Genomic DNA, 25,226 nt, shown 5'->3' with positions numbered 1-25,226 from the left:
CTTCATCATAGTTGTCTAAGGAATTTCCCAACAGCATAGTCCTGGCCTTATCACTCCCTACTCAATAAGCTCCTGGGGTTCCCTATCAACTTTAGGATCAAATGTATTTTATTCTTATTGTCTTTATTTTCTCTTTATATATGTCATATATATATATATATATATATATATATATATATATAAAATGTATAGGTATAATTGTTCTTAAATAGAAATAGTGATTTCATCAGCATAGAGAAATCTCAGATGAATTTCTTCCACTAATGAAGACAACCTTCTGTGTGACTTAGAATTTTAGAGTTGCCCAGAACACAGATGTTATGACTTATCTAGGACCACACAATCAGACTGTATCAGAGATGAACTTGAAGCTGTCTCCTGTCCTTTAAGGTTGGTTCTATTACTTTGCCTCTCTAAATATTTATGTGTAATTTTTTAAAATAAAGAAGTCTACACATATTGAGGCATATTCATGTACACACACACATATAGACAAGTGTACAAATTACATGATTTTTTTTTTGAAAAAATTTAACTTATGGGTGTTTAATGTCAAGTCTGTGGCCCCAGGGGCAGCTAGGTGGTACACTGGCTCAGGCCCTGGAGTCAGGAGGACTGAGTTTAAATCCAACCTCAGACACTTAATAGTTGCCTAGCGATGTGACCTTGGGCAAGTCACTTAACCCCACTGCCTTAAATAAATAAAAAAGCCTAATTTTTAAAGTCTGTGGTCCTTCATTCTAAAGTAGTGATTCCTTTGTCTGGCACACAAGGTACTCGACAATCTGATTTTCCTTATTTCATATTACTCCTTTTCTTTAATATTATGTTCTAGCAAAACTGAATCAATTATTAGCTACTTACTCAACTCATTTTCAAAGTCATTGAGATCATGAACCTTTGAGACAAAGGTAGTAGCATCTTCAACAAAAATAGGGAAGTTGGGGAAAGGGGTGGGTTTAGGAGAAAGCTAATTTCTGCTCTGTACATGCTTGAGTTTGAGTTCTCTGTGAGTTATCAAGGTGGCCAGCAAGAAGTTGAAGAGGCAATGCTAGAAGCAATACTAGCTCTAGAGGAACTAGAGCTGGATAAATTCTGGAATAATTTACACAAACATAGTTGAATCTGTGGAATTGATGTGTTTCCCCACAAGAGCATATTGAAAGAAAAAAAGGACCCAGAACAGAACTTTGGGGGGATACCAATCCTCAAACCAGAGAAGGATATAACCCAAGAAAAGTTAAGATGAAGTAGATCACGAAAGCTTAAGTACCCAGGGAGTATAGAGGCTGATTAGTCTATTGGATTTTGCAATTTAAATGTAATTAGTAAACCTTGGGCTACTAGATGGTACAAGACAGAAGTTCTAATCCAGCTATTGCCATTTACTAGCTGTGTGACTTTGGGCAAATCACTTAACCCGATTGCCTCCCATTCAGGACCATCTTCAATCATCATGATTCCTATCTGACCACTGGACCCAGATGGCTCTGGAGGGAAAAGTGAGGCTGGTGACTTAGCACAGCAACCCCTCATTCAAATGTAATTCATCTGCTGGTCATATCATTACCTCCCCTGATGTCATGGTCTTCTTTGAGAATGAAAGACAAACATCATCATCAACATTATTAAACCTGGATGGAACAGTTTTGGTAGACTGGGGAGTAAGAAGACAAAAATAAAACTATGATAAGAAGAAAAGGAGAGGAAACCTCGGAGCTAAAGTGATTTTTATTTATTTATTTAGGATGGAATGTGGGCCGAGATATAGTTTCACTAAGTGAAAGTTTTTAAGGATGAGAGTGATGGAAATGATAATCAATTAGAGGTTGATAGAAGGGCTAAACTATAATTAAGAGCACTATCAGAGAAGTTGGCTTTTGCAACAACCACTTTGCCTACAGGAGAAAAGAATAGAGGTTTTGAGTAATAATCTAACATGGAGTTCATTTATCTTCACAGTAAAATAGGTGAGGGCAATTGATGAGAATGGGTAAGTGGTTGTTATATATGAGTTTAGCTCACTTTATCAGTAAGGTATGGGTAAAACACAATAGATCTAAATGTGTATGATTTTTCATCTAGCTCTAGAAGAGGAAGCAGAAATGACAGACTTCAAGGAGTAAAATTTAAACTCACCATAGCATGTAAATGGATGATTCACCCATAAAAAAAAAACCTTTTGGTTTATGCAATATTAATACTCACAGTCAATTCAGAGACGTCAATGGACTGGAAAGACTCCTAGGGAGGACATGATGGTGTATAGAGAGCAGGGGTTGTTAACATTTTTGTATTCTGGGCTCTTCACTTGTTTGATGAAGGGTATAGATCTCAAAGATCCAATGACTTCTTGCTGTTCCTTGAGTAAGACATCCCATCTTTTGGCTCCAGGCATCTTCCCTGGGTGCCTTCCTGCTTGGAATGCTCTCATTATTTCTGCTTCCTGGATTTCCTGGCTTTAAGTCTAAACTAAAATCCCAAATTCTACAAAATGCCTTTCTTGATTCCTTCTCTTGGTTAAATACCCCCCATTCATCCTGCCATGTTGCTTATTTCTACATATTTGTTTGTATGTTGTCTCCCTCATAACACTGAGTTTCTTTCCCAAGGGCAGAATTATCTTTTGATTTTCTTTGTATCCCCAGGACTTACTACTACCATGCATGACACAAAAGAGAAGCTTAATGCTTATTGACTAAACACATAAGATATACAGAATTACAAAGGAAATGAATTGTGTAAAGTCATCAAAATAAGTTCACAGACCTCAAGTTAAAAATTCCTGATATATATAGGATCTATGGCTAGATGATTTAGGTTCTAATCTCAACTTTATTACTTTTACTGTATGATCCCCAAGTTCAAGTTAATTTCTCTGAGTTTTCATTTCCTTATCTATGACATGGGAGTATTATTTTTTACCACATAGGATGGTAGTATAAACACTGTTCTCATATAAAAACGCTTTGCCCAGTGTTTGAGCTATTTCATAAAGCTATGTGATTATCTTTCTAAAAGTAACCCTCCACAAATTTTTTGGGACTTTTACTCCTTGCTATCATTTTTATTTTAATATTTCTTCTACCTTTATTTAGACTGTAAGATCATTATGAGGGCAACTGCTTGTCATCTTTGTAAGCTTATATTTGACAACAGGTTGTAATGTTCTGTAATTCACACTTTTTCAGGCTAGCATCCATTCTGTTTTTCCTTAATCATGGAGGATTTTGCTAAATAGATGTTTTTAAAATTTATTATCAGCCTCACCCTTTTGCTCACTTCTCACCCAAGGGGGCCACAGTGGTAGAAGACATAAAAATAAGAGAAAGTCCAACTAGTTCTCAATTCTTTTGGCTTATAAATATTCTTCAAGTCTCTCTGTAAAACAACTAATTCCTTTTTTTCTTTTAGTGAATATGATTCTCCTTTTTTTAAAAAAGTTTCAATTGTGATTTTATTCTTTTCTAATAAATGAAAAGAAGTTATAAAATGTTTTGGAGTTTTTAAAACATAGCTATGGAAGACAGCAATAATAAGCTTTACTTACATTGATCTAATTATTCCTTTTTATCTAATTTTCTACTAACTAGAGATAAACAAATAAGAAATAAAAATACAGTTGATTACACTTCATCTCTTGACTTTTAGTTTCCTGATCAGGATGCATTCAGAAATAATTAGGACAACACAAAAATTAAATTTAAAATTTGCTTCATTCAGATTACTAAGTATAGAATACTAAGCAGATTATTTTGTGAATGAAATTTTTATTTACACATCGTATCTAGAAGCAGATACATAAGTTTTTATACAATTATTTTCCAAAAATGTGCAAGAAATTACTATAATTTTGTTTACAAACCAAAACACATATTAAAATCAATGGACTTTGGATAATTCTCATTCTGTGGTGTGTTCAGTACAAATGGTACACACCTGGTTTGAAACATACAGAAAAGTGTAAACTACAGCAATCTGGATTGCAAGTATTAATTTCATGGCACTCCATCACCACTATAAAATTTCTTTAACCCAATATGTATACTTAATACAAAATTCTATAAGAATTTTTCATGATCTGTGGGTGTAGAGTTTGGAACACTTTTCAGAAACAGCAACTACACAACATTTTTCCATGTTATGATTAACTATTAATAAAAAGGATGTTTATAAAAGCATTCTTTACAGGATTAAAAAAGTATTAAAAGAAACCAAATTTGCGATTACTACCGTACCAATAATTTTAGTTTAGGATTTAAAAGTTATTCCTGGAACAGGGGATTGTTCCTTATTAGTGTATTCAATAATACTATCTATTGCTGGTAGTGTGATTCCATTTTCAAATTCATAATTCACATACTATGAAATGCAGTTAGGATTAAAATAAAAATTATTCTTCTGAATCAGTCATAAAGTAATATCTCTTATCATGAAAACTATGAAATATACAATATTTTAAAATTGGCATTTCTGAAAGCAATGATCTTAAGAAAAATACTTAGACTTTTGTGGCACCAGCAAAATTCGAGACATTGCATATTCATTCCCTACTTAAGACTTTACTAATTTCCATCCTGTTTTAATAATACTGGCTCAGCAATAATAAAGTAATGCTTAATGTATAATTTATGATATTCATCATATTCCAATAATTTGGCCTTTTGGCACAATGTTTTCTTTAAGAGCAAGATGGCTGATCTAAATGGCTGGTTCAGAAATTCTAGATTTAAAAATTATTTTTCATTCTGTAGTCAATTCCTAACCTAAGGGTTTTCCTTCCAAACTTCAAGAGTATTGCACCAGTAGAATGAGGACAATTTTTCCTTTGTGATTTGTTTGTTTTTTTAAGACATCTTCAAGTACTTTCAATAGTATTCTGTTATTCTTCATTTTACACAGTAGTGTGTACTGGAAGTGTGAAAATAGCTTTTGTCATTTAACATGTTTTATGAAGATTCATTTTCCTCATCTATTATTAATGACAAAAACTGACAAACTTTCTTATTTACTTCCTTCTCATAAGCAAAGATTTTGTTAGCACAGATTTGGGCTATGTCTAAATGACACCCAAGTCATCATTTGATACAGTTCTCCAAAAGTCAGTTAGTTTAGGGAAAGGTGGGAAAAAACCAATCAAATTGCATCATACAAATCTGCTAATTGGTAAATGATGGCTATGTCTTACCATTTTCAGCCAGCCTCATTTAACATCACAGACACAATCTTCCTAGTTATATTTGTACTACCTCATCCTACTATGACTGAATAGTTGCAATGCACTGAAAATCTCCCATTATGTTTATGATTACATACTAATTTCTTGGCACATGTTTGCTTTTTTTTTTAATTTTGAGGAAAGGTTACAGTAATTTCAAATTAGGCCAGTTTTAGGGAAATAACTACTTTAAATATTTTATATTAAGGACACATGTGAAAGCACATCAACAAGTGGCAATATGAATTAGAAGACTATTACTATTTGTATTCCAAAAACATGAAGGAGGACTATAAAAACATTTAGGCAAACCAAAAAAATAATAATATAAGCTTAATTCAGAATTCAATGACCAGATCTCAAACACAAATTTATGAAATCTTTTCAAAATGCAGGCCTCAGACTATGTCCAAAATTATTTCATTTGACCATTTTGAAATACAGGGTGATCTAAAAGTCACCAGGCACTTCTGCTGAAGGGGCCTGATAAACTAGCATCTTTGAAGTAGGATGAGCATATATGTTTTCTTTAAGAGGAAGGCATTGCCAAAATTTTTCCAAAGAATTTCTTAGCATTCTCTCTCAAGTAATATCCATCATTAATAGGAATTTAGCACCAGACCTTGAGCATCAATCTAAATGTGATGCTTAAAAATCAGTCCCCAGGGAGAAAACAATACATTATAATAGTATCATGCATGAATTCAATTACTTTGTATTATTTTTAATTCAAATTGCTAATTGTAAATATTTGAATTTTTTAAAATCTACTCCATTTTATTAAATAAAATACATTTTAAAGTAAAGAAAATTAAAAGGTTTCTTTCCAACAAGGTACAATTCCATAAAAATGAAATATCATTCTTCTCTCTCCAAGTCATATAAAATGAGTGTCTTTTCTAGGTAATATCTTTGCAGCTCTTAATTCCCAAAAGCAAAGAAAAAAATGAGGATGCAAGTATACATAAATACATCTGACCAATAAAGTCAGCAAGTTTGACAGTAAATGTGGAATGGGGGGAAAATAACAGCTTGATAACAAGGAAAAAGATTAGAAATCTTTATCTGATAATGGGTTGTTTCCTTTAACTTCTTTTAACACGGAAAAAGAAATTAACTTTATTCTAAGCAATTCCAGAACAGTGCATTATAATGCCAAGTAATGATAAAATAATAAGACATTACAAACTGAGGGAAGGAGAGTTAGAAGGGAAAGAATTCCTCACCACTAAGAAAAATGAAAATTATTTGACATGCTATGAACTGGACATTAAAATATCTATAAAAGGATGAACTTCTCAAATTAAAACACAACCATATAACATAATTATGTTCTGATGTTCTTTAAAAACTGTATAAATTTTACATCAGAGTAGTATAGGGTCCATGGAAGAAATATTTCATTGACTAGCAAATGCTGAATTCTTTTGAGCCAAATTTGCTGAATTTACAAACCATTTTCCGAATGGCAGTTAGAAATGGGAAGCCTTAGGAATTCAGTACTCCTGATATGGGCTTGCTAATTCTTAAATACATAAACTCCATATTTCCCACAATTTATCATCTAATGAAATTCAGTGTAAACCTTTCCATAATCCCATATGAAAAAAAAATCAACTTAGTTTCAAATATAAAATGGTACATTTTATAATTTTATCAGTTTTAGAGTTGAAATATAATCAAATTAATGAGAATAATTTACACAATCAAGTTTTAACCAAGAAAATGTAAAACAAATTAAATCACATATAAAACATTTTTGCCTGAGGGCAACATAAGTAGCATTAAAAATGGATGCTGGCAAAGAATATCCTTATATGATCTATTATCATGCTGTATTTTTTCACTTAATAGATCTACTTTCATGGTGAAATTTATGTTAGGCCAATTTGTACCCATGTTTAAGGAAAAAAAGGCTTTGGATGCTATACAGTGAGTACATATTTTTCAAGATTTTTAAAAGCAATGCCATTTTTGGCAGCCAAGAAAACCATAAGATAAAAATGGAAGCAATGAAGTATTTAACTTAAATGGAATCAAAAAACAAATTAAAAACTCAAGAGATAATTAAAAAAACAATGACTGTTTCAAAAGATATGCTGCATTGTCTATGTTCCATTTACATTTACCTAAAGTTATATAATTTTATATACTTCAAATTAGAGTACTTTTTAAAATCATAAAATGATACTTATACCAATTTTCATTTTTTATAAACTTAAGGATTATCTTTTGAAAATGGGACTTTTTGAAGAGATTATGGGTGAATACATATGAAATGTGCTTTTAACACATAAAAATCACAGTGGATAGCAGCAAAGGATTTTTGGGGAAAACAAGTGTAATCTGATAATTCACATTGTGATTATTCTGCACATTGATGAAAGATTTCACACTTCTAAAAACCTCAAGATTTTTCCTTTAAAAAGAAAAAAATAAACTTAAGACACCTTGCCAACACCTCCCCATTACCAAACAAAACAATGTATTACTCTTGTTTTACACATAAAACTGAAATAATTATGGCAGCAAAAGATTCTGATAGCAATAAAAATTTGTAAACTGTATTTCAATCTCTTTTTCTTGTTCCCAAAGTGCAAGATGCAAGATTCCCATAAGCTTTCAGTAGTGCTTTTCTTGTAAATAATCCTTCATTTTGTTTGGCAAAGGCAGTTTTTGAATCAAGTCTATTCTGGTGTATTGACGTATAACAAAACGACACAGGTACTGCAATGAACGTACCTGCATGAACCGTGATACAGGATTGGTCAATCTGACTGGGTAGGTTGCAGATCCAGGCAACCGAGACCGTGAATAGCAAAAAGCTCCATTTTCAGAGTCCCTGATTGAATGTTCAATTAGATCAACTATAGAAGTATGCCCTTCTACATCTGGTTGTTCATAAAAGCTAAACCTACCATTTGAATGTTCAATTCTAGTATGAAGTGTTTTACCATGGGAGCGAAAGCTCAAGCTTAAAAGATATCGGTCATCAGAACTATCACGAACAAGAAAAGAACCATCGGGCACATTTGCCAGCTTTCCTTCTGCCTCCCAGCGTGTAATTGGTCCCCAGTACCATCCCTGTTTTGCAAGTTTTTTCAGTTCCTCTGTGAGACTTGTCACAACCATAGGGCCACTATTTTGTACAGAGTCATAAACTCTTCCAACTCCAGGAGCAGTGTTAGGATCAAAATTCAAATGGCAACGCATACTTTCAGACACATGTGCATCTGTGCCATTCAGTCCACTAAAGTTCCTTTGGATTTGATTATTCTGCATTGGAGGTAGCAATGGTGAGAGTGGAGGGACATCATTATGATTATTCACCCTTGGGCTTTGCAACATGACTCCTGTGGTGCCAATCAACAAGCCATTAACTGCCTGATCCACAAAGATATCTGGAGAAACTACTATGTCTTGGTCTACCTGGCTCTCATCCTCATGGAATGAGTTCCTTCCCACTTGAGAAGGAACAGCTGAAACTTCCATGGGAGAGGAACTGTCCAGACAATAACTACGTGATCCTTCCAAAGGATACATTCCCTCATCTAAAGGCACAGTATACTGAATGTAGTCCTGAGGCATAAGTCCAATAACTACAGGCACATGTTCATCAATGTGAAGATGCAGGTCTCCATTTTGAGATTCTGTACTTTTTAATGCATTGTTTTGATCCTGAAACACACTGTCTGACTGCAAATCATGAAAATCTTTTCGAACACCATTCAGTGCTGGACTTGGATTAGAGGAGTGAACCAAAGCCTTGACTCTTACTTCCATTTTAATACAGGTCTCCTCTGAGTTTGTTGGACGAAGAGGCCATGGAGTAGGACTATAATGATGACTACGAAGGGATGTTGACCTCAATGGTCTCTGAGCTCTTACATCTTTAAAGACAATGGGAGCTGATGAAGAGGAGAAGGTGTCCTCATCTGCAGAATTCACAGATGGCGGACTGCCCTTGCCTTTCTGCTTTTGTTTTGCTGAAAGTCGCCTTTTTAATGTACCCATTAAGCTTTCACTTTTGGATCGATTTTTCCCACTTTTCTCATCTTCACTGCTGATTTCACAGCTGGCCAAATCTTTACCATAGCAGCTACTAAACAAGGAATCATCTTTTCCAAAGTCAGTGGTTAGTGATGGTTGTTGTACCACAACGAAATCATTCTCTTCTTTACTTTTATTCAAGTTAAAAGACTTCCGAATGGTCTTAAGACTAATTTTCTTCATTATGACTGGTTACCAAATCCAGTTGATCAATTATTTTCTGATAAGCTCTTCCCAGAATTTGTAGCAACACTCTATTCATATATTTTCTTGGCTTCATTTAACTTTCAGAATCATTTCCTATAAAGAAATTTAAAACAAAAAGAAAGTTAATTTCACAATTTTTTCTAACCATCATTTACTCATTTTTTTAAATGATCCATCCATTAAGATGCTTTTGTATGTTCGAAATTCAGCACATCCTATGCTACATCCTATTTCAGGGCTATTTTGAGAATTAAATGATAATATCTTTAGAGTGCTTTGCAAACCTTACAATACTATGTAAAACACCAGTGATCTGTTATTATTTGTTACGCAGTTTTGTATATGAATGCCTTTCTCCCATTCCTAATTATAGCCTGTATTTACACATTTACCCCTCTAATATCTTTTCCTGTTCTTTGTTCATTCACTAGTTGAGAAAGAAAATCTTTTCTTTAAACATCAAACATCAAAATCTCTTCTCTCTCTCTCTCTCTCTCTCTCTCTCTCTCTCTCTCTCTCTCTCTCTGGATGCATAAGTAAAATCTGTCATCCTTTCTTTCAGGAAGTAGTGTTGTAACTATGAAAAAAGGACTGGGTCAGAGGATGTAGTTTAAAATCCAGCTTCTAATGATGAATCACTACATGGAATGGCTTGGCAACCTCTCTGGACCTCAAATTATATGAGATAGGATAGGTCCTTTCTAGAACTAGATTCATCACATTATATATTTGTAGCCATAACTGGATTATATTTAGAATCTGAAACAAGGCAGATCAGGATACTATATTTGAAGATTTTTACTATCTACTTTTTTTGCCTCTTCCCATACTCTGAAATGAAAATGTCCTAAAACTAAACACTAATTTTGAAATGATATTTTGAAAGTTATCTCACATGCAAGATTTCTTCCCTATCACTCATCTTAGTTGAACAATGATATGCTTTCTTTTCTAAGCAAATTTGTGCATATGTATTCATTCTAATATTGTATTGCATCTGTGGCAATATTATATTCTCAATAGGGTTAGGGTTAGAGTCAGGAGGTGAATTTAAGGTATCATTCTGAACTTTGCAAAATACCAAACAGCAGCACAATCACTGTATAACTAGTTCAGTATGCTGGTGTTTGACAAAAAACAAAGGGATTTGAGGAGAAGTGAACATTAATAACTAGGAAAAGCATGAACATCTCTTGTAGGAAGTTACACTTGGCACCTGAACTGAAACTCGAAGGGAGCGGGACCTTCATCAGGAACCTCATCATCTTTCAAGGTTGCATCAGCCTTGGTGGTGTGTGTGTGTGTGTGTGTGTGTGTGTGTGTTCTTGTGGGGGGGGGTCTTGTGTGTGTTGGCATGTGCGGGGGGGGGAGTCTTCTTCCCCATTAGACTGTGAGCTCCTTGAACACAAGGTCTTTCTTTATTGTATTTGCATCCTCAGGGCTTAAAAGAGAATATGCACTAACTGAGCTAAGGACTGAGAGGCAAGAGAAAGAATTAAACAGAAGGAAAATAGCAAGTGGATTGGTTTAGTGCCACATTGCTGCCAGTATATATTTTGTATAAGAAGCAAAAGGGAAGCACTGAAACTTCTTGAACAGAGAAATACATGGTGCTTTCGAAGTATCAATTTGGTAGGTATAAGAAGAGTAGACCGGAAAGTGAAAGACTAATATAGTTTTAGCAAATCAACTAAGAAATTATTACAACAATTCAGAGAAAAGATAGTAAAATCAAGGGAAGGAGCAGATTTTGAAATAAGAAAATTTGAATACACCTATGATGGCCAGGCAAAGAGATTACCTACCCCCCTTACCCTCCCCCCTCCCCCCAAAGGCACTAATTTTGAAACTAGCAAACACCTGAGTTTGAATCCTAGCCCTGCTCCTAAAATCTGAAGCTAAGTTATCTCCCTGCTCTCATACTTCTGATTTATAAATAAAAAGGATGGATAAGAAGACTTTTAATATCCTTTTTCAGGTCTGAATCCTATAAAGTTTTAGCTACAGTTATCACTTCCACATCGTGACTTCAACAGTCAAAATAGAAAATTAAATGGGGGGGGGGGGCAGTTAGGTGGCACAGTGGATAGAGCACCAGCCCCGGAGTCAGGAGGACCTGAGTTCAAATCTGTCCGCAGACATTTAATAACTACCTACCTGCATGACCTTGGGCAAGTCATTTAACCCCATTGCCTTAAATGAAAATAAAATTTTAAAAAACCCTGAAAATTAAATGGGAATTTGGAGGAAGTTTTGCAGAAGCCACAGGTGAAACGTAAAGGCCAGTATATGACACAGAAATACATAAAATATATGTGTAGTATTATATAATATCAGATCAAATTTTACAATAAGCTATTCAAAACATCCCATAAAAAAAGAAAATGAGGGACAAAAAATTTTATGAGGATTTATGAGGATTTTTCGAGACCATGGGGTCACTTGAAATCCTAATTGTTGTGATATGGAAGAGATAATGTATGGGTTTCAAGTTTTAGGGAGCAGGTAAATGAAACTACCAAAGGAATTACTTTACAGAACTAAGATAGGTAGGTTGATATAGTATGCTGAACTTCACATAAGAAAAATATGAATTAAAATCTTGCCTCAGGCACTTGCTAAGCTATGAGCAAGTTCATTTCAACCTTTCTTAGACTCAGTTTCCTCACTAGTAAAATAAAGATAACAATGAAATCTGTCTCACAGGATATTTATGAAGTTCAAAAGAAATAAAATAAAATAAAGCAGTTTGTAAACTTTAAATTGCTATATAAATGCTTTTATTATTAGACTAACTAGTAAGATTTATCTGAAGGAATATGACATTAGGTGGGAAAAAATTAAAATTTTATTTCAACATACTTGATTTCCTTTAAAATTCCATATATATTTTATTTTATACATCTAAAAACATTACTTTGAGAACTGGTTCAATGTCTTCAAGAGAGTGCCCAGGGGGTCAACAAAACAAAAACATTTCTAGATTCTGACCTAGAATTTCAAAGGAAACACCACTGCCAAAAATTATTGGGGAAAAATGCAAATTGATCCAGTTGAAACTATGCTGGACCAACAAATAATGACACAAAACACTTAACATGGTTCTGTGACTTGAATATTAAAGATCAAACCATTAAAAAATGTAATGATATAATGTGAGAAATATCAGATAAATCCTTGCCTAATTCTCAAAAAAAGATCCCAAAACGCATTCCATACATAAGATAAAAATCCATCTTCTCTATAAAGAAAGAACTATACCAGTATGGGAAGTTCCTATTGGAAGTATCACAGACATATTCTTTAGTTCCAACCCAAGGTTTTGAGCATGGGTCCTGTAATGTTGCCCAGACCATTCCCCCATCCTCCAAATTTCAGAAGGGTTATCTACTGGATGAAGAATTTGGGAGGGGAAAAATAGTTAGGGGGGGAGGATCAGCAACCTATTAAATGTGTTACTAAGGCATAGGAGAGCCATGTAGCCTATTATAGTAGAAGTAACATCCACACAGACTTCAAAAAATTTATATATGAAAAGTACTCAGCAAAACTTAAAGCACTATATAAATGCTAATTATCATTTTATTATTCTGGGTTCATTAAGTTAAAGGAAAAGCATCTAATTAAAAAAATTATAGATCCAGTGTCTTTGCCAAGAGCTAAAAGTCAAAGAAAGTAAGACTTCTATCTTTTTTTTTTGAGACTTCTATCTTAAAATTAGCTTGAGTTTGTTTCTGCTTGTCAAAGTAACCATTACTCTCTAACATGAGGCAGCTAAATGGTGCAATGACTAGAGATCTATGCATGGAGTCAGGAAGACCCGAGTTCAAAACCAGTCTTAGACACCTGGCACAATTAATAAGATGTGTGACCCTAGGCAAATCATTTAACCCTGTTTATCTTACATCCAGGACTATGTCCAGTCTCCTGATTCACATCTGGCTACAAACCCAGATGACTCTGGAGGAGAAAGTGAGGCTGAAGATTTTGTACCCCCTCACTCAAATCCAATTCAAGAGTTTATCATGCATCACCTCCCTGATGTCATGGTCTTCTTTGAGAACAAAGGACAAACAACAACAACAGCTAAGTGCCTGGTACATGATGGGCATGTAAATGTTTCTTAGGAAACTATAGGAAGCTATTTTCTCCATAAGCATGGAATTCTATATCCTGTCTATCAAAAGGCAATGGAGAAAGAGTAAGAGAAAATACTTTTATTTTGACATAAATATAATCAATTTGATTACACTGTATGATTACAATATATATGAGTTAATTTTATTTTTATCTTTGTCTTTGTACTTCCAATGTCAAGTACATGATTTTTATAGGTTCTTTATAAGTACTTTATAAGACAACAGCTCAAGAGCTGGAAGGGATCTCTAAGACTTGCCTAAGATAACACAGGTGTATCAGCAAGACTTGAAATGATATTGAGTATAATCCTAAATGAAAAAAAAAGTGGAAATTTCACAAACGAAAGACTTATTCTTAACAACAAAAAAGAATTCAATGGAAATTTTATTATTAAAGATCCTCAAAAATCATAAGGAAAAACATTAAAAACTAATTATAAAACACTCATAAAAGTCAAACTATGTACTTATATTTATGCAAATGTTATCAGTATTCTTAAGTTTGAAAGAAAGGTTGGGGCTAAGATGTGTATGATGGCATATTGTAAAAATTAGAACTGACAGGGAAGGGTAAAAGAAAGCAATTACATTATAAAAATAAAAAATATTAATATCAAATTTTATCTTTGTCTTTGTACTTCCAATGTTATAAAAGAAAAGAAAAAACTAATACAGAGGAAGCAGATAGGGGTGAAGAGCTAGTAACAGTAGGAACTCATTCTTATCTGGACTGAAGAGGAAACAATATATACATCTGAAAGAGTGTATAAGTCTAGTAAACCTGTAGAAAGATAAGAAACCTGGAGGGCACAGTAGGGAAAAGGAAACTTAAAATGGTTCATGGATTGGAACTGGGTGGAAAGAACGGGAGTGGGTGAAGTAGAGGAGTAGGAAAGTCAAAGGAGAAGATAAGGTCACAGCAATCAGGTAAAAGAAAACACAGAATGAAAACAGTGAGTAAAAATAAGATAATGGGAATTTCACAAATAATAATTATAATTTTGAATATGAAATGTTCATAGTAATACTCTTTGTGGAGGCAAAGGACTGGAAAATGCAGGGATGACATCAATTGGGAAATGGCTAAATAAGTTGTAGCATATAGTTGTGATAAAATCCTGCTGTGCTATAAGAAATGATGAGCTCACTAATCTTAGAAAGGCTTGCACAAATAGATGAAAAGCAAAATGAACAGAAGCAAAAGGACACCAAGAGCAACAACATTATTTTTTAAATGACTTTGAATAGAGAGCATTACAAAATGGAAAATTTTGAGTGTATTAAACTAAAAAGCTTTTTGCACAAATAAAACTGTTATAACCAAGACGAGAAGGAAAGCAGAAAACTGGGGGGAAAATTTCACAGTCAGTTTTGCTGAAAAAGGACACATTTTTAAACTATATAGAGAATGGCATCAAATTTATAAGACTACAAGTCATAGGAAGGTGGCCTAGCTCTAACAGATCTAAAACTGTACTATAAAGCAGCAGTCATCAAAACTGCCTGGTACTGGTTAAGAAATAAAAGAGTAATAGATCAGTGGATTAAGAGAGGCTCAAAAGAAACCACAGTAAACTACTACAGCAATCTACTTTTTGACAAACCCAAAGACATCAGCATCTGGGATAAGAACTCAGTATTTGTCAAAAATTGTTGGGAAAACTGGAAAACAGTATGGCAAAAACTAGACAGAGATCCACATCTTATACCCTATACCAAGGTCAAAATGGGTACAGAATTTAGACATAAAGGGTGACACCATATGTAAGTTAATAGACCAAGAAATACTCTATCAGATCTATGGAAAGGGGAAAAATTTATGACCAAACAAGATAGAGTACATTGTAAACTACAACATGAATGATTTTGACTATATTAAAGTTTTTGCACTAATAAAATCAATGCTGCCAAAATTAGAAGCAAAGTAGAAAACTAGGAAAGAATCTTCATACTAGGAGTTCTGATAAAGGTCTCATTTCTAAAATATATAGAGAACTACATCAAATTTATAGATTTACAAATCATTCCCCAACTGATAAATGGTCAAAAGATATGAACAGTTTTTAATTAACTGAAGAAATTAAAGTTATGTGTAAGCATATGAAAAACTGCTCTAAATCATTACTGATTAGAGAAATGCAAATTAAAACAACTCCTCACACCTATCAGATTGATCAAGATGATAATAAGGGAAAAATGATCAGTGTTGGAGAGGTTGTGGGAGGATGGGGACATTAATTCATTGCTGATGGAGTTGTGAATGGATCCAATCTTTCTGGAGAGAAATATGAGATTATGCCCAAAGAGCATTCCCTTTGACCCAGCAATTCCAATTCTATACTTATATCCAGAAAAAAATCATAAAAAATGGGAAAAGTCCCACATATTCCCAAATAGTCATAGTAGCTTTTTTTGTAGTGGCAAAGAACTAGAAATTGAGGGGATGCCCATCAACTGAGGAATATCTAAACAAGTTAAGGTACATGAATACAATGTAATATTACTGTTCTATAAGAAACCATAAATGGTCAGACCTTAGAGAAGCCTGGAATGACTTATGAGATCTGATGCTGAGCTAAGGGAATAGAACCAAGAGAACAACTGTACACATTAACAAGACTGTGAGATGATCAACCTTGATGGAAGCAGCTCCCAGCAATTCAGAGAGTTAGGACAATTGTATTAGACCGGCTATGGGCAATGTTATCCCCATCCAAGGAAGAAAAAAAACAAAACAAAACAAAAAAAACCCCAGCCCTTCGGAATCTGATGAACACTATAAAAACTATCTCTCTTCCTTAATCCTAATTCCTCATACTGAAAATGACTAATCTGCTATGGTACATGTTTATAAAAAATGTGTATGTATAATAATGCTAACCTCACTGTTCAATGCTAAAGGGAGGGGGTGGGGGATGGGAAGGGAGGGTGAAAGGAAACTTGGGAACTTAAAAATATACATGTGCATATGGATGAAAATAAAATAAAGATGCTATTCAAAAAAAAAGAATACAAGTCATTCCTCAATTGACAACTGGCTAATGAACAGGCATTTTTCAGATGAAGAAATCAAAATTATATAGTCTTATGAAAAAATGCTCTAAATCATTATTGATTACAGAAATACAAAAACAACTCTGAGGTACCACCTTATATCCATCAGACTGACTAATATGACAGAAAAGGAGAAATTCCCAAATGTTGGAAAATTGGGACCTAATGTATTATTGGAGTTGTGAACTGATTCATCCATTCTGGAGAGCAAGTTGGAAATATGCCCCAAGGGCAATCATACTCTATAAATCTTCGGACACAGCAATATCACTACTAGGTATGTAACCCAAAGAGATCATAAAAAAAGGGAAGAACCCACATCTACAAAAATAGTTATCACAGCTCTTTTAGTGGTGGCTAAAAACTGGAAATTAAGGGGATGACCATCAATTGGAGAATGCCTGGACATGTGATATATGAATGTAATGGAAGACTTTACTGTGCTATTAGAAATGATGAGCAGGCAGATTTCAGAAAAACCTGGAAAAACTTACATGAATGAATGGGTCTAATGAGAGCCATTTCTAGGGGGAGGCAGGGGAAGGAGAGACAAAGAGGAAGGGAGGGAGGGGAAGAAAAAAGAATTTTACATGATAACTGTTAGAGTGAATAGCAAGTTGTACACAGTAGATTTGCAGTTTCAGGTGATATCTTTTTTTTATTGTGCTGTGTTAAGGAAATGCTTGCTTTGTTCTGGTAACTGAAGAAAATAAATTTGTAATACAAAAAAAAACAAACCAGGAGGCAAAGAAATCAAGGTTGTGACACCAAGATTAACTCCTAATGTTACAGTTATAAATCTCTAAGTTATAGAACTAGGAGTCAAAGATAGGGGTCCCTCACAACTAGGTGTTTGATTATTGTTTAATTAAACTCAGGATATGTACCAAGGATTTTATTCCTGGCACATATCTTGTTTGTACATATCATTTTCCTGGTAGACTGCAAGCAACTTGAGAGCAATAACTCTCATTTTGCTTTTCTTTGTTTCCCCCTGTCTTAGCACAATGCTTAACATAATAAATGCTTATTGATTTAAGCTAAAGAATGAAAGAAAACTAAAAATCATGACAGCTAAAAAACCAAGAAAGGTCAAATAATAAATCTGATGCTTAAGTTTAAAAGGTGTTCCTAAAAATTAAAGAGCATTTAATGCTATTTGTATTTTGCAAAATGTAAAATAGGTGTCAAATCGACCCAAATGTTTAAACAAAATAAATAAAAATACAATTTAATCCTTTAAACAAGATTTGAATTGAGATTCTTTAACTCCAGAATTATGCTCTTTCTACTATACTATATTGCCTCAAATAAGTAAAGAAATCTTCATCAAAAACAATGTAATTCTACATTTGGCATTGCTTCTGAGAACTTTTTTCATTTTCAAAAAGTTTAAAATTTAATACAATCAATTTTATTGTGAAAATTTATTTTTTAAAAATTATCAAATTATATAAATACCTAATACAATCCTGCAGACGTATTGAAAAATTGCAAAAATTCAAAAAACTGGGAGATGTAAGTTTTAAAATATACTTAAATTATTGGAAAGAGAATGGAAGCTGCAACTAACTCAGTCAGCTAGCATTTGTTAAATGTTGGTTATATGTTAAGAACTAAGGTAAAGGCTAGGTACACAAAAAAAAAGTATAAAATGCTCTAGCTTTCAAAAAGTTCACAGGATGGGACATAGTGGATAGAGACCAGCCCTGGAGTCAGGAGGACCCAAGTTCAATTCTGGTCTCAGACACTTAATAATTCTACCTAGCCATGTGACCTTGGGCAAGTCACTTAACCCCAATGCCTTACACCCCCCCCCCAATAAAGCTCACAGGAGGAGGCAACATTTAAAAAAGAGACAATATAAGTTGGAGAAATGAGTTGGATAAAATCAACAGTGGGAAGGCACTATAATCAAAGAAAACCAAAAACAAAGCTTCTTGCAGAAGAAGCCTTGAAGGTTTGGGAAGCCAGGAGAAGGAGATGAGGAGAAAAGAGTATTTCCAGGCATAGGGCACATTGGTGAACATTGACATGTTAGGAAAATAATAACTTCAGTGGACTGCTGAGTATGTGGAAGAGTAAGGTATATAAGACTGCAAAGATAGAAAGGAGTCAATAGAGGGGGGAGAGATTTTAGGATTTTTTTTACCCAATTTAATGGCAAAGAACATATGCCTGATAACACAAAAGTAGTCCTTTATACTGAAGTCTATTATCTTTCATTTTTTAAGAAATTTTATCTAGTTCCACACATACTGAGTGCTTAAGATTCTTAGGAAAGCATTATTAGTCAGAGGTATTTAATCACTTCTGTAATTACCAATACAAATGAAATATATCCAATTTCAAGGAAAAAATACTAAACTTACTAAAACTGACCTAATAAAGCTGAAATTTTACTAAAAGAGTCAGATCAAACTGACTCTACCAACAAAGATAGCACCTGTTCTGAATTTATTCTTAGAAGACAGTCTAAAACAAAGGTGCCAAAATCAAAGCCCCCCAAACTCTCTAGTGTTGCCTAAACCAAGTTAAAATGTAGTGGAAACTGTTTAACAAAATAAATACAACATGAGGTCCATATCAAACTATTACTATTTGAGCTTGACAGTACTATTTCTAAAGTTAACTTGTCCTAAGGGCATACAATATGTGTGTCAGAGACAGGATACGAACTCTTGTCTTGCAGACTCCAGGGAAAACTTTTTATGTATTATACATCTTCTCTTGCTGGTTGTTAACATCTGCTTCAACAGAGACTTGACTCAAAACAATAACAAAAAGTGCAAGATATCAGGATTAAACTCAAACACACTTTATAAAATTTCTAGCAATACAGAAAAAAACAAGAGTAAGAAAATGGCTGTGTTCTGCATCTACTTAAACTTTACTTAATTCTCCAAGTATCTAAGTCATATTGTAAAAATAAGAATGAAGTTTTTCAAAATGAGAGGCTCTATCTTTATAATTTCTTCTAAAAAATTGCCAACATATTCATAACCCCTATAGTTATTTTTCCTGTAGCTTAGTTTATTGAAACTTAATCACTTAAAAAAATTTAACCATGCAATAATTATATCTATTCCTTTTCAAAGAAATGAACTATAAAAAACTTTTTTATAAACAGTGGCTAATATATAGGTAGTAGGCTTATAATTTACAAAATGCCTCATCTTTCAATTCACCTACAAAATCAAATTTTAATGCTTTTTTAAATGATTCATAATTAGCAAAGTTGACAGTTTTATTTAGTACTGTTGTGCACACATCGTTTGGTCAGATGGAATCAAACTTCCTCGGGTTGTTGGGGGAACTTCTTTGCATAGAGGTCTTACTTATAACCAACCAGACATTCAAACTCCCAAGGTGGCAATTATATAGAGAAAATGGGTTAACTAATGGATCAACACCTCTTTTCATCTCTCACAATCAGAGGACCCTAAGGTTTGTTCATATGATTGCAATTCCATATTATCACAACCATCTACCCTGCTCCACATACATCCTGTACCCCAGTAAACAGAATCAAATAAGCATTTTACTCAATCTTCTCTTGGCTCTAGTATTTCTTGTTTTTCTTGCTTCCTGGACTGCTTTTATTCCAGACTCTGAAATGCAAAAAAAATCTAAGCAACTTAAATGCAATGTATAAATCCAGATGTTGCCATTAAAGCACTGGATAAAGCACCTTAATCTACTACTTAAAAAGAAAGTGAAAAAGAAGTATGAAGTAATGTATTCTAGATGAATCCACAGTATTTTTTCCAAATCTAATTTTCGATCTAGAAGTAAATCTGTTATGCTAATATCATGTTTTCATATTTAGGTATAATACTGTTTTCACAAGCACAATTATAATGCCCAGTTTTAATAACAAAGCTATTATTTTCCATGTGCTGGTCGACTACTCATATACCCTGTTTGCCAATACAGATATAACAAATTCTATTTTAATAAAAAATTCTATAAAGCAAATACTTTCGTAAGTCTGACTTTTTGAATGTGTACAATTTAAACATTTTAAATCAAATTTGACATTTTAATATCCCTTGACAATATGATTTTTTACAATTTATTCAGACAAGAATCATGAGAAAGAAATAATTCATTAACTTTATAAAAAAGCCTAGTAAAAGAAAAAGAGCAAAATTTAGGAGTGGCCCTGAGGTAACATAAAAATGTGTCAGAAGCAGGATACAACCCTGTCTATCAGACTTCAGGGCTAGCTTTTTATGCCTTATACCTTCTTGTTGATTGTTCCTTCTGCCTAACTAGAGACATGACTAAAAACAAAAAAAAATTACATTTTAATGAAATGAAAGTTCAGCTGGTGCCACATAACAAGCATCAGAAACACCTAGGCAATCTAGGGACAAAAGTTTTAAGTTGATGAAGGATACCAGTTAAATGATGAAGTACTTTCATCTCTTATAACCTTATGCTAAGCAAATTTGTGTTAACTGAATAGTATTCCGTATTTCCCCATATATAAGATGCACCCCTTTTCAAAAAATTTGGGGTCTAAAAACTGGTAGAGTATCATACAGTGGATTTTTTTTGCATTTTCCAGGGGGTTTTTTTTTGCGATTGTTGTCTTTGTGTTCATTGTTTCACATTTATTACCAGTATATTAGGTCACATTTTGCCACATTCTGCCCAGAAGTGGTTCAGAAAAGATTTTCATACAGTGCTGAATTCAAGTTCAAAGTGATCCAGTTTGCAAAAGTGAATGGAAATCATGCTGCCGAATATAAGTTTGATCCTTCTCCAACTTAGAAAACAATCTGAGACTGGCGACAGGAGGAAGAAACCCTCTTGAAAACTCCCTGGCAGGGGCGGCTAGGTGGCGCTGTGGATAGAGCACCGGGCCTGGAATCAGGAGTATCTGAGTTCAAATCCCCCCCTCAGACACATAATAATTACCTAGCTGTGTGGCCTTGGGCAAGCCACTTAACCCCATTGCCTTGCAAAAACTAAAAAACAAAACAAACAAAAAAAAAAACTCCCTGGCTGAAGAAGGCTATGAGAGGCAAATCAGCAAAATGGCCAAATTTATAGAGTGAATTGAAGAGATGGATTGAAGAACAAAGAGCAATTGGAATTCCTGTGTCCACAAAGATGGTTCAGCAGAAGGCAAGAATTGCTGATGAAAAAGAAATGACTAATTTTAAAGGAGGACACAACTGGTGCTTCAGGTTCATGAAGTAGAATGAACTAAGCATGTTTCCAGGCACCAGACTTACTCAAAAGATGCCTGAAAGCTAAGAGCAGAAGGTCCTTAAATTTCATGATGAAAAAACCTTGAGTTTAATGACGCTATGTAAAGCATTTTTTTTCACATTTTGGGCCCCAAAATTAAGGTGCATCTTATACATGGGGAAATACATTAACTGTTTATGAGACACCTAGGTAAAGTTCTTTTTTTAGTCTTGACTAGTAGAATTTAAAGCTCCTTAAAGGCAGGAAATATGGGGCTTTTCATATTTCTATCATCAAAGATCAACACTCTGGTGCATAGAAGGTACTAAACAAAAAGTAACTTCTGACTGACCACTTTCCTCATAAACTAAAATGGGTCAGAATCCTTTAGCTTTATTCTTTTTGTACTCTTAAGAGGAAAAGAAGAATGGGTTCTCTTTTTTCAGGCTATCATAATCACTCAGCTTATCTGAGAAGCTGCGACAAAGGGATAGTACCTGGCTGCCCCTCATCTTCTATTCCTCCTGTCAGCTAGGTGGCACAGTGAATAGAGAACCAGCCCCTAAGTCAAGAGGACCTGAGTACAAATGCAACCTGAGTCACTTAGTATCTCCTAACTGTGTGACCTTGGGAAAGTCACTTAACCCTGACTGCTTCAAATCCAGGGCATCTCCAGTCATCCTGGTTCATATCTGGCCACTGGATTCTCACTCAATTCTAATTCACTTGCTGGTCATAGCATTACCAGGACCTCCCTGTCATGGTCTTCCTCAAGATCGAAAGACAAACATCAGCACTTTCTGTCAAAGTTTTGTCCTAAACACTCTCCTCTCTTTGCTATACATTTTTTAAGGTTTTTGCAAGCAACTGGGTTAAGAAGATCACACAGCTAGGTAATTATTAAGTGTCTGAGGAAGGATTTGAAACACTTGCAAGAGAGGATCTATGTGGATCCCAAACTTCTTATCATTTCCCCTCAAAGGTCACAAATCATTTCCTCATTACTAAATTCATTGGCCTTTTTCCAATCCCATTTCTCCTGGAGTGATATCTCTGAATCAAAATACATTACTAACATTCTTCTTCCCTCATATACTTTCTTGGTTTCAATAGCAATATACTTTTATGATTCCCTTTCTATTTCTCTAATCATTTCTTCTGAATATTCATTTGGTTCCTCTTCACCTTCCTCTTTAAAGTTAATTGTAACCCCAAGATTTGTCTTTGGTCCCCTCTTCAACTTAATCTCAACACTTTCTCCTTTTGGAGAGTTCAACTTTCAATTCAATTCTATTAGCATATTAAATGTTTAGCATGTGTATATAGCTTAACAAATGCTCCAAAGGTATCCTCTATACCCAAATTTTCACATCCACTCAACTTTTCTTCTGAGTTGTCTCAGGATTCTTTTTTGATTGATTCCGTATGTTGCTGATGACAATTTTAAAAATTTTATTTAAGGCAATGGAATTAAGTGAATTGCCCAAGATCACACAGCTAGGCAATTATTAAGTGTCTGAGAGGCCATATTTGAATTCAAGTCCTCCTGACTCCAGGGCTGGTGCTCTACCTACTGTGCCACCTAGCTGCCCTCATGACATTTTTAGATAAAAATTTTTCTGCTCCCCCATTGAACAAGTTATCCCTTCTGACAAACATTAAAAAAAGGAGAAAGAAAGCATTTTAACAAAAATCAAGCATCATGTCTGATAATACAGTAACATTTTACACTCATAATTCCTCAACTTTGTTCAGAGAGAGTAGCATTTTCTCAACTTTTCTGTTTGGTCATTATTATACCAATTGTTTCAAGCACTGTGCTAATCAGCATATTATTATTATTAATTTCATTTTATGGTCACAACCACTTAAGAGAGATGTTATTATTTTCCCCATTTTAAAGCTGAAGAAATTGAGGCAAGAGGTTATGTGACTTGACCATAATCACACAGTAGCAAGTGTCTAAGTCCAAATTTGAATTTGGTTATTTCTGATTCCAATTCCCAGCATTTTATCCACTGCACTACCTACCTTCTTTCTACTCTCCTTGTTATAGTCATTGTTTATATTGTTTTTCAAGTGCTCTTTTTATCTTTGAATCACATTTCAAATTGCTTTTTTGACCACTGACCATCTCTGCCAGCAACTTTCAGATTCATTATGCGCTAAATCAAACTTATCACTTTGCTCTTAAAACCTACTCTTACCTCTGAATTCTTTATTTCTGGAACCTCCATTCCCTCAGTAATCAAAGTCTTAGTCTTTAAAGCTTATTATTATATAATATAATATATATTTATATATTATATAATATAATATATATAATTATATTAACTATACCTTAAAAATCCTACCCCTATCCCATCCTCTTCTGCTACTAAACTTGGTTTAAACCTCTCATCACTGCTAAGATGCCTATTGGCCTAATGTTATTATAGCCTACTAACTCATTCATTCTCCTGGCTCCTAATTCAAACATCACATGCTGAAGAGCAGTGTCTCATTTCATTACTCCTTTGCTTGATAATGCTATCCATAACTGCTAGAACTTTGTCTTGTACTTTAAGGCTTGAAAAATGCTTTACAAATATTGTCTTATCCTCACAATAACCTTAGGAGATGGGCACTTCTGTTATCCCCATTTTGCAGATGAGTCAATAACCATACAAATGATACCCTGACCAGAATCACAATAATTATTAAGTGTCTGACACTAAATTTGAATTGTTTTTCCAGACTCTAGTTCCATGTATCTCCTAAATAACTAACCATTAATGATTTTCTATTAACTATCAAATTAAGTCCAATCTCCTTATCTAAGCATTCAAATTTCTATACAATCAACCTTTCTCACATTTCCCTTCATAAATGCACTCCATTCACCCAAATTAGTCTATTCACCTTTCCCCCCCAAAAAAGTCTCATAATTTCCAATCTCTGTTCACACTATTCATCAAAAAATTTGCAATACTTTCAATTCTTTAAATTCTACTTGTGCTTTAATACCTAAGCAAATCTAAGTCTTCTCCATGAAAAATATAAAATTATTTCAATACCTTTGGGTTACTCAGCAAAATTTTCTTGGCAACCTCAACTAGAAGAATTCAAATGAAGCAGTAGTCAAAACTGACATTAAAAACCTTAAATGAATCCCTTTATTCTTGTATTTAGAGCCTATTTCTTCCCCCCCCCATAAAATTCTCAAAGGCAATGATTATCTAATTCTAAAGTCCAAAGAAGGTTTAAAAAAAAGAAACTGTGGGGGCAGGGGAAGGGGAGACAACTACAGTAGACAACAAATTCAAAATGTATAATGGCGAAGGTGTTTTGTTGTAGCAATAATTCTATATTTCAGT

General features: G+C 34.0%; 1 protein-coding gene across 5 annotated transcripts in view; it reads right to left on the bottom strand.

Annotated features, from left to right (window-relative positions):
* Positions 1–193: 193 nt before the first annotated feature.
* The window catches only part of SOCS6 (suppressor of cytokine signaling 6), a 76,639-nt gene continuing 51,606 nt past the window's right edge, over positions 194–25,226 (bottom strand). For all 5 annotated transcript variants that reach the window (XM_074207700.1, XM_074207702.1, XM_074207699.1 and 2 more), the window contains one exon: positions 194–9,568. In XM_074207700.1, the coding sequence (XP_074063801.1) occupies positions 7,841–9,451 (1,611 nt within the window). In that variant the 5' untranslated portion in view covers positions 9,452–9,568 and the 3' untranslated portion in view covers positions 194–7,840. The remainder of the gene's footprint in view (positions 9,569–25,226) is intronic.

The sequence above is a fragment of the Macrotis lagotis genome, chromosome X (assembly GCF_037893015.1).
Source record: "Macrotis lagotis isolate mMagLag1 chromosome X, bilby.v1.9.chrom.fasta, whole genome shotgun sequence".
In the NCBI taxonomy this organism is placed as follows: Eukaryota; Metazoa; Chordata; class Mammalia; order Peramelemorphia; family Peramelidae; genus Macrotis; species Macrotis lagotis.
Note: the sequence above shows the minus strand (reverse complement) of the source record. Positions and strands in the feature narration are given on the sequence as shown.